This window comes from Thermobia domestica, chromosome 13 (assembly GCF_964235325.1).
Source record: "Thermobia domestica chromosome 13, izTheDome1.hap1.1, whole genome shotgun sequence".
NCBI lineage: Eukaryota > Metazoa > Arthropoda > Insecta > Zygentoma > Lepismatidae > Thermobia > Thermobia domestica.
Genome location: NC_137466.1, coordinates 91,704,902 through 91,716,661, shown reverse-complemented (window position 1 = coordinate 91,716,661; position 11,760 = coordinate 91,704,902). Strand labels below are relative to the sequence as shown.

The 11,760-nt window shown below is 34.8% G+C and overlaps 1 protein-coding gene across 1 annotated transcript in view; it reads right to left on the bottom strand.

The window, feature by feature from the left end:
• Positions 1-317: 317 nt before the first annotated feature.
• Prp3 (pre-mRNA processing factor 3) overlaps positions 318-11,760 on the bottom strand; it is a 54,097-nt gene continuing 42,654 nt past the window's right edge. Inside the window, exons 12-13 of the mRNA XM_081736084.1 lie at positions 3,442-3,532; positions 318-566 (exon numbers count right to left, since the gene is read on the bottom strand). Coding sequence (XP_081592210.1) covers positions 414-566; positions 3,442-3,532 — 244 coding nt within the window. The 3' untranslated portion in view covers positions 318-413. The remainder of the gene's footprint in view (positions 567-3,441; positions 3,533-11,760) is intronic.

Below are 11,760 nucleotides of genomic sequence, written 5' to 3'. Positions count from 1 at the left end.
AAGACCCGGGATAAATAATGAAAAGTGTTTCATGGCCCATATTAAACCGGAGTTCTTAATCCATACCAGTATCTACAAATTTAAAGAAAAGAGAGTATAACGTGGTATAATAATTCGTTCATGACCAGAAAGAAGCAACTAGTAAGTTATTATTATTATTATTATTATTATTATTATTATTATTATTATTATTATTAAGTTAGTAGTTGTTCATAGAAAAGGACTGAAATCAGTTTTGGTACTTTAGCTCTTCAAATGCTGATACATAGCTCAAAATAGCTGTCGTCATATAAATAATAACACATTCAAACACATACTTCTTTATCAAAATATTGTAATCCTAATATTGACATTATTTACAAAATAAATACATTGGAAGAATATCTTTCTGCGTTATTGAACATCACTCGGTATCAAACTTCGTCCGATGCTTCCAACACAGCCCCACTATATGCCAAGTCCCAGTATTGTTCCACTCCATGCTTTTTGAAATGCTCCCTTGCAAATGTTTCTGTTGGACACACTTTAAACTTCATTTCTCCGAAGTTTCGTTGTTTCATGCTCCCCTGAAAATAAAAATAACATCTCTGATTATTATTATTATTAAAAAGCTAATCAATTGCTACCAACTCTAAACTAAAAATAAAACGATATTAATATCATTTTTTAATAACTTTCGCTTAATTATTTTCTTGATAATAGAACGTCTAAAAGCTTTTTGTTTGCGAGACAGTTGTGTGAACTGTTGGAAGGCTCTGCAAGCATTAATGCTTGGGTTCTATATAAATCCTATCAGTCTCACATAGTTTCATTTTGCACTTTTCTTTTTCAAACCACCGCTTTCCCTAAGATGGAACCAGAATGATTCCAAAACTTTTAAATTTTCTGAATGGCCGATGTTTAATACGAATTAAACAATACGACCCGAATGTGCATCTAATTTCCTATCACATATGACAGTCACGGAGCAGAAGATTTGAACAGTATTGTGACGTTAATGATGAGTATTTCGAACACTTATTTGAATGGTTAACATGTTCCACCACGAACGCAAGGTACTTCTTTAGCACTGAACGGACATCGCTATCTGATATGTTTGTTTCAAATGAAGTGGCTCAGACCATATATTATAACAGGATTTTCGCTTTGACAGTAGAATCCGTTGAATAACTTTATGGTATACAATTATGAATCATCCTGTATATTCTGTAGGATTTCATTAAAGGAAAATCGAGCCTTACACTTATCACGCACTATTTGCAGACAATAAATGTATTCGAAAGAATTTGTACTACTTTATTACTCTTTCCTTATTTTTCATGTTACAGGAGGGACCATTCAAATTGATACTTAAAATCTTCAGGGGCAGAAATAAGTAGAATATATTCATTCATCTTAAAGCTAACTGATTCATACTAGCTTTGCTATATTCAATAACATACATTAAAATACAAATGCTGAGCAAAGCACCGTTTTATTATCAAATAATTTGTGACAGTTTCGGATATCTAACATATCCTTCTTCAGAAGAGTGTCTGAAGAAGGATATGTTAAATATCCCAAACTGTCACATTTATTATTTTATAATAAAACGGTGCTCTGCTCAGCATTTGTATTTTAATGTTCTACTCAGCATTTGTATTTTAATGTAAGTTATCTTACAGCTATAAATACATCACATCTTACGAAATAACACTCAGTATAACTCTAATTATCTGAACTCCAGTTACCTGGGTTATCAGGAAATAAAAAATTATTTTTTTAAAAAAAATCCTATTTATAATAGAAACTAATTCCTAATAGTAAACAGTCAAGCGAATAGGTGTCGGTACCTGCCTGCCAACAAATGTCGCTAGGGTGCAAGCAATTTGCAGATTTAAAACTATTGTGACGATAAAGCAGGCTGAAGGCCTTGGCGCAACACCTAATAATAATATTAATAATAATAATAACTAAATGCAAACTATTTGTATTAATTTATTAAGATATAATTTCCTACAAATTCCTATTTCAACCAAGTTTAAAATTTATATTTAACATTTTTAAATGATTTGTACTAAAGATGGTCAGGCCTTCCTTTTTATTTAAAAAAACAAACTATTTTAGCGATCTTTTACCTCAGAATATAACCTTTCATTACGACTTCCCCAATTATCCAGATTTCTGCATATCCGGATTACGACTAGAACTCACTTATCAGGATAACTAGAGTTTCACTGCGTTGTATAGTTTATAACAGCAAAATGCATTATACGTACTACTAAATATCTCAAAATTTCAAAATTCCCCTACGTACAACGGGCAAGAAAAGTTTTAAAGTTTATGTGTTTACTTAAATTTAACACAAATTTATTTCGGTTGGTTTTCATAAATTTCATACAAATTTCTTTGACAGCTTTCAGTTTAGCACTTAATTGTTGTATGTAAAGGCGTACACATCCTTTAACAGGTGATAGGAAGAGAACACTGGAATAATAATAATAATAATAATAATAATAATAATAATAATAATAATAATAATAATAATAATAATAATATCATATATTCTAGAAAAAAAGTAAAGGTTACAAATTGTGTATGTAACTGTTGCCATGTTGGTCCTAAACTCTTATTGTTTAAACAGCCAAACATTATCTACAGAACAAAATGGGGGGGGGGGGGGGGGGAATGAGTGTTAAAAAGTGAGGGAAAAAATAAGTGTGCTAGAAAGTAAGTATCAAAGCTGAATGTCGGGATCTGACAAGAGGAACCTTTACCACCATTAAGAATAGATACAAATGGCAAATACTACTATAACAGGAGACAATACTGACAAAAAGAAAGGAAAAGGACCCTATCACGATGACCTGTTCAGGTTTTGTTCTAGAGTTGTGGATTCCTTGAATTTGGTTAATTATGACTTTAGGAGAATATCATCTTTAAAACTATTCCACTATCCATGTCGATTAATATCAAACGTAGGATATGACACATAGACATCTAATGTTACAGACATCTTGTTAGGGGATTCTCAAGCAGTTAGAGGAAAATATCATTTTCAGAAAAATTAAAAACAATTTTAAACACAGATCGAGAGATCTAGAACTGTTAAAATTCGAATAATGGATTATTTGAATATTCTTTATTGAAATACTCAAACAAAATTCGTCATTCGAATAATTGTACGAAAATTGACAATTGATATTCGAATAATTTTAACAGTACTACTCTATACTATTGGATCCTGTGAGTATTATTTCCTATTTTTGGCTCTGAATCAACATTAGTTCATAGTTTCCCGAGATAATACTTTTAATTATAGAAAGTAATGACTCTTCGGAGACTGTAGTACTTGAACCAAGCTCCGCGTGACCCTTGCTGATAGAGACTTTATTACTATTATTATTGTGTGTACTACCATATGGTATTGAAAACATTCTAGAAATACAATTAACATATTACCTCCCACACAAGGTAGCACTTATTCTCCGTTTCATTCCCTTCGGCATCTTTGATACTATCTTCTTCCCACTTTATCCTATGTAACATTAGTCTGCAAAAGAAAGCAATACATTACAAAGATATTGGCATACACTTCTAAATAGTCTTTATTTATAATTTTGGCTAATACTCATCAGATCATATACTGCAGAGAAACACAATAAGATTTAAAGAAAACTATAATATTTGAAGAGTAAATGACACATGCCAGTTTTGAGTACGTGATTAACTATTTTTATCTTGGAACTCAAAACAGGTGGTCTTAACGACGTAGTACTGGTAGCACTGTGAATTACTTGACCATTTTGGTTTGCTTTCCAGAACGATATATATATATATATTTATATCAATATTTCCATGTTTAGTTAAGATCTCTATACGCGTTGGTGAAAAACGTGGAATTGAAAAAAATGAGGACAGAAAAATAAATGTAGGACAGATAATTACAATCCTAGTAACGATAATTATAGGTGAATTTCAAGAATTGTTCAAACCAAACTATGTTTGTTATACGCACTAGAAACTGAAGTTGTTGAAATTCACGTAACCTGGAATGCAAAGTCCATTGTCCGCAGACTTAAGAGGGGGAAGAAGAAGAATAACTTCAAAGAGACGAGGAACATACTTTATTTTTTTAATCCTTCTTAAAGCTTCAAAAAGTAATATATACATACACACAGATGGTTATTAAAGTAATGGAAACACCTGTAGTTTGCAATACGTAAGATATATGCGAGATAGTAATACTGAAGACGCATGTGCAGCGCCTGGCCACTATTTGTGATGTGTTAGGTGATCGTGTGCAGTATGTCAGGAGGGCTACATGGATGCGTGTGTTGAAGCAAGCAGATGTGCAGGAACCAAACAGGCCAAATAATAGATGTGCGGTTAGTTGGCGGAACTGTACCTAAGCTTGGCACTGTATTAGGTGTGTTGCGAGGAAGTGTCCAAGATGATGACGGCCTACAAAACTCTTGAAAAATCAAACCCAGGAACTGTGACAGGCATCTGCGAGCACTAAAGAGGACTGCCACCTAGGATCATGGAGGCAATGCAGTTCAAGTGAATCCAACCAGTACCTGGGAGAGCTTAATGCCATAATCACAGTCCAATTTGAATTGCGTAACTTGAAGATCTGCGATCGGATTGCAATTTCTAAACCGGTTATCATCCCCAACAATGCTTTACCGAGGTAAAAATGGTGTCGAGAACACACAAAGTGGCCTGAAAATGATTGGAAACGCGTTATATGGTCCAAAGAGTTCTCTTTCACGTTATTTGCAACAACAGACCATGTTTATGTACGGCAAACTCAAAGAAGCTTATGCTACAATTACCTCCTTCCCACCAGAGGGCAGCAATTTACTGTCATTCCGAGAGTCACATGATTAGGCTCACAGAAACGACTTCTTTGCAAAGATAATGTCTAAGAGACAAGAATATTCTGATTTGTAGAGTGATGTGAAAATATTTACTTTCATCCCGCGGCAATTTCTCAATGGAGGACTGGTTCTTAATGAATAATATATTTGGTCTAGGAATTAATTCGTGCGGGTGGACAAGAGATGGCGCAACGAACGGAGCGTCCCACAGTTCCGTGTATCCGCACATGTGTTGCAAACCCCTGTCATCGCGTATCGTTCGTAGTATAGGGCAGTGGATTAAAGCGTCAACAACACCAGTTTGTAGTTAAGTGAACATGGCGCAATTTGTGCCTGATAAAGTGTTTTTGCGGGGTGTCCTGCTGCATTACTTTAACATGCAGAAAAGTGCGACTGAAAGTCATCGTATTTTGGTGGAAGTGTATGGTGACCATGCTCTAGCTGAGCGAACGTTTCAGAAGTGGTTTGCACGGTTTAAAAGTGGTGATTTCGGCTTGGCAGACCAAGAGCGAGCTGGACAGCCAAAAAAATTTCAAGGCGAAGAATTGACAGCATTGCTCGAGCAGGATTCGTGTCAAACGCAGGAACAACTTGCAGCAGCATTAGGCGTTGATCAAACAACAGTCTCCAAACGCTTGAAAGCCATGGGAATGATTCAAAAGATGTCACATTGGGTTCCACATGAATTGAAAGACAGAGACGTTGAAAGACGAAAAACCATTTGCGAATTGCTGCTTCAACGACAGAGCAGAAAGGGGTTTCTGCATCGAATTATTACGGGTGATGAGAAGTGGATCCATTACGAGAACCCTAAACGAAAAAAGGCCTGGGTGAAACCAGGTGAACCAGGTCCATCACAACCAAAACGAGATATTCACTGTGCAAAGGTTATGCTGTGCATATGGTGGGATATGAAAGGTGTGGTGTACTATGAGCTGCTGCAACCGAGTGAAACTATGAATGGAGAACGTTATCGACGACAATTAATGCGTTTGAAGCAAGCTCTGACCAGAACACGAACAGAATGGGAGAACAGACATGATAAACTTATTGTTCAACATGATAACGCTCGCCCACATGTCGCAAAACCGGTCAAAACCTATTTAGAAAATGTCGGATGGGAAGTTTTACCCCACCCGCCGTATTCACCAGACGTTGCTCCTTCGGACTACTACTTGTTCGATTGCATGCACAACGATTTGATTGGACAGCGGTTTACTTCTTCAGAAGATATCGAAACATGGGTGTCTGACTGGATCGCTTCCAAGGATGAGGACTTCTTTCGCCACGGAATCCGTACATTGCCTGACAGATGGGCGAAAGTGGTGGCTAGCGATGGACAATATTTTTCTTAAGGTATTTATGTATTTTGTGTTTGTACTACAGCTTCAATGTGTGCGTACCAACCGCACGAATTAATTCCTAGACCAAATACTTATTGTAGAAAACCAAATAAAAGATTCTCTGGTCAAACAGAGACGGGTGCATGATGCAATTATGTACTATGGAGGTGTAGAATCTCTTCCTGTTGATCGAAGAATGCTTCTCTCAGTTCGTTCAACTCGGTGACGCTATGATGAATACCTTAAACAGAAACGAATCAAAAGTGCAGAAGTTAAGAAATTGGAAGCAAAGAAGAAACAAATTGAATTATGTCACAACAAGAACAAGACGCTCTCGTAGAACAAATTCAAGAACTGTAAGCAAAACAAAATTCTGTTTAAAAATGTAAATGTGAGGATTAACATGTTTTAGAGTTGGCACCACTATGACTGATAGCGGGCCACGGTAGGTCAGTGGTAGAGCGTTCACCTCTGGTTCATGGGGTCCTTGGTTCGATCCCAGCTTGTGTCAGGTAAACTTTGTGGTGGACAAACACCATGTTCGTTGGTTATCTTGGGGTTCTCCCGTTTCCTCCCACTTTCTTTATTCTACCATTTTATTAATTTCTCATCATCATCTCTTTTAGCCCAGACAGCATAACCGTGGAAGTAAAACTTAAAGATTTTATTTCATTTCATTTCATTTTAGGATTGATAGTAACAGGCCTCAGGGAGAGTTGGCAACATATTCTTGACTGTATGTTATATTGCTTTTTATTGTTTTTTTCCAAGCAAAAAAAGTCAAATTGGCAATATCAAAATATGGTACTGTGTCATACATATATTATTATATACTTACATGATAAATTTTGTGTGAAGAACAATTACTCACATTGAACATAATAAATATGTAAACGGTAATTAAAGGCGTGTAATGAACGGGTATAAGAATGGAAGAGACCGTTAAAAAAGTGTATGATAGAACTTACACCACATCTTTCCATTTATATTCAAGAATTTATGTCAGGGAAATTGATCTTCACTTTTTTATGGGAACCCTGTGAATACCACTGAAGACAGATCAAAATATTTGTAACCTACAAACTGTGGTAAGTATTGAATTTGGTAATTTTAAAAATCTCGTGATTACTACATCCTACTGAAATGGGAAAAAATGAAATCTTTCAGTTTTACGTCCCACGCTTATGCCGGCTAGGCTAAAATGCCGGCCGGCTAGGTTATGATAAGAAATGAATGAAAGAGTGGAATGAAGAAAGTAGGAGGAAACAGGAAAATCCCGAGAAAACCCATGCACACAGTGTTTGTCTACCATAAAGTTTACTTGGCACGAGCTAGGATCGAACCAGGGACCCCATGCACCAGAGGTGAACGCTCTACCACTGGTCCACTGCGGCCCTCTGAAATGGGAAAAACATCTGCATGTGAACATTACATCAAACCGATTAGTAAAGTTTAAAATGACAAAAAATGGGTTTCACTTTTCCTCTGGCCAGTCATTTCCAAGAGAAAAAAGAAAATAGGCTACATTTATGATAAGTTTTCAGTGAAATCAAGAACTAGTTTTGAAAATTCATTGTCCGCCTACAAAAGTTCTATAGAGAGAACTCGGCTTCCTAAGTTCTACGTAGTATGTAACGAATTCGTAATGAGTTCTACGTAGGAATGACTAAAAGGAATCGCTAGAAAGGAATCGCAAAAATAGAGAATTTTTCCACGCAGGCTTACCAAGACATCTACTGTCAGGACACAAAATTGAAAAAGGGAAAGTTTTTATTCTGCTTCAATATCACTGAAAGAAATGTTTTCGAATCACTTTGTATTTGAATAAAGAATATAATACTGAAGATAGTGATCGTAAGGAATATTGATCATACGTGGAATTGTATAATAACAGCTCAAAAGAAAAATACAAATTCATTTTATTTACTTATATAACTATTATTTTTTCATTGTACAGCGTATCACAAGTTAACTTCGAGGATTTTTTTTTTTTTAAACTACCAAATCCAAGATATATCACAGTTTGGAGATGACAAAAATTTTAATCTATCTCCAGTGGTATGCACGATGCTGAATGTCGTCTAAATATTTTTCTCGTCAAGTTTTGGTACTAATAGAAAAGAAATGTAAATATGTAAAGGAATTTGGACATGGATATAAACATTTAGATTTCATTTATTACAATGAAAACCATTGTGCATAGTGACAAGTAAAATTGAAAATCAAGAAATTACATTTGATACCAAAACCGTTACTAGAAACAGCAGTTCTAGTTCGTGTGTTAGTGGACCGATAATAATTGTAAATGAAGTGTAAAGTGAATAAGGTTAAAGAAGCCTAGTGGAGTCCGTGAATTCTGCGCTCATTTTCTTCACAGGACTTAACGTGAGCTAACAACGATGGCTATAGAGACTTTTGCAGTGGAGTTGGTGTCATTGTCAATTACATTTCCAATACGTTTTTGTTTTAATTCAGTTGTTGTGCGTGTAAGCAAAGGGATGCCATGGGAGCAGTTACTGCAGGTCTTTCAGAATTGCGTGAAAAGACAATATTTAAAAAAAAAAAAAATTGTAAGAATATTCAATTTTTTGTGTGGTTAGTATAAATAAACATATATTCACATATCATAATTATTTGTTTCTTAGCATCATTTACTCATTAACATCCAGAAATATTAGTCCTCAGGGCTGCATCGACGTGAGCTAACTTTATGACACAAACTGTAATGTAGACGTTAACAATTGTTGTCTTGCTCTTTGTTTAATTAGGTTTAAGTGAGCATAGACATTTATCAATTATTTTGTGAACTTTGAGAATGTATAGGTTTCGTGAGAACTCGTTCCTCAATTTGGATTGATATCCATTAGTGTTAGCGGACTTCTAATATTTAAGATGGGAAAACTCAAATAGAAGAAATTAGTAAAACAGCGTGATGTATGCAAGAGTCAACTGACAAAGATTCAGAATTACGTAAGTAATATTAATTCAACGACTACAATTAGTCAAGTAAAACTACTTAAAACTGCATTGACTGATTTGTACAAAAATATTGATGAGCTATACTTACAGTTAGAAATAAATTACGAACAGGCAGAGGATGATGCTTATAGGAAGGTGTTTGGGAACCAGTTATTGGCGCAAATCGAAGAGTTTATTATTCAACTTATGAATCTCATTCAAACAATTCCTCGAAAAATGAAAATCAGGTGTCAAAGATTCAATTAAAATTTCCTCGTGTAGTACTGCCATTATTTGAAGGATGATATGAAAACTGGCTTTCATTTTCAGACAATTCCAAAGTTATCATTCCTGATAATGTGTTAGTTTTGCAGAAGTTTCATTGTCTTAGACGTGCATTAAGAGAGCAAGCTTATGATTTAATAGCGAATATGCAAGTTACACAAGCTAATTACCAAATTGCACGGCAACTATTGAAAGACAGGTATGAAAATAAGCGTTAGATTGCAGATACTCATGTCCGTAATTTGTTACACCTTAAAGATATTATAAAGGAAATTACGTAACAATTAAAAGAATTTATTAATACAGATACTAGTAACTTGAATGCATTACGGATTTTAAATTTACATACACCATTGGAAGAGGTTTTGTTAGTTTAACATTTCATTTCACAATTAGACAGCAATTGAAAAAAAAAATAAAAATAAAATTTAAAAAAAGCAGAGGCAGCGTCAATGTCAAGGGGTGATAAAAACAAGAGTGCTGAACCGAAAAAAACAAACAAACGCGTCGAGAACTCAGGCTTTCCGTAACTTCTGTAAACAAAAGTAAACAAAATCTAATACTACAACAGTTTAAATACTCTACGTTTTTAAACACCGAAGCAAAAGAAATACAAGATTTTGTCCGAGATAAATTATTATGCTTTCACTGTCTCAAGAAATAATATAAACACTTGCAAAACACCGGTGGTTGTAAAAGCATAATACGTCGCTGCATAATAACGTAATATCAAAAACAGATGAGAAGTTTAGTGTTGCTAACACATAATCAAGAACATTTCTGAGTAATACAAATATGAATAGGGAAAATATGACATAAGGTTCTTATTGCATTTCAAGGAAACCCAAATATGACTGTTAAGTTATCTACTACTATAGTTATCTCGGAATGCAAACGGTAAATTACAACCATGTAGACTGTTATTGGATTCTGCCAGTCAGAGTAATTTTATGACTGAAGATTTAGTTCATAGGTTGTCTCTTCTTAAAAATAAAGAGTCCCAAGTCAGGGTATTATAATTACTGAAACAAAATATTGTGTCAGATAACATTCCAAATAGGCCAACAGGTCATACTGATTGGAACTCGCCGACAGATATAGCGTATGTAGATTTAAACTTTCGGCAACCAGATACCACTGACATTTTGCTAGGTGCAGAAGTGTTTTTGGACATTATGCGATCGTATAAACTAACTAGACCAGGTAACCATTCAGTGGTATAGTCAGCGAGAGAAGTTCTTTTCGTTTTATGAAATTAGTTTCGTAAATAACTTCAGAATGGAAGGGCAATTTGAGTATGATTTTCAGTAAATTAAAAAGAATGTAATTTTCTGTAGATTCCAGCCATATCACCGTTGTGCATTCCGAACCATACCACCACTATTCCCAAAATAAATTTTACCAAAAGAAAAGAACTTTTGTCGCTGACTGTACAAGAGACTGAATTTGGGTACATTTTGGTGTGTAAAGTGCCTACATCAAGAGATTCTACTGCACCACAAATGTAATTATTTTGTGCAAGAAAGTAGTCTTGAAAGACAGTTACAGGCGTTTTGGGAGCTCGAAATTACATATTCATTACTCATAACTCACTAAGAAATGAATTGTGAACAACACTTTGAGGAAAATGCCACCAGAAATACCAGTGGTCGATTCGTTGTTCGCTTGCCAATTAAGCCTAGCCATAGACCATTAGGAGAATCATATAATTTCTTTCTTCGCAGATGGTTAGAACAGTGTCCAGAAATTAAAAGCAATACTGTAATTTCATGAAAGAATATGAAGAATTATGTTATATGAAAGCAGTGGAAAGAACTCAGAACCGTCTGCTATGAAATAATATCTGTCACATCACAAAGTATTGAAACCATCAAGTACAACAATAAAATTAAGAATCACGCAAAACTGATAAAATCATGCAACATTTTTAAGACTTTATCACGTTATATATATATATATATATATATATATATATATATATATATATATATATATATATATATATATATATATATATATATATATAAAACAGAAAGTTACATTTCTTCAACCTGAGGAGGGTATTCAGGATTTCTGTACTATAAAGGTAACCAAGAAAGTTCTGTCATTTTTTGTGGGGTCTGTGTTCAATTGGCCCTCACACCGTGAGTTGAATGCGAATGGAGATAAGGTGAAGGTCAGTTGTTTGTGTGAGTATATCCAGCATGCTACCTGGTTGTGGTAGTTCAGTTACACCGTGAATTTGCGTAAGGACAGAGTGAACATGGGACCTCCAAAAAGCGTCATAAGGGCGTGAATGATGTGCGAATTCA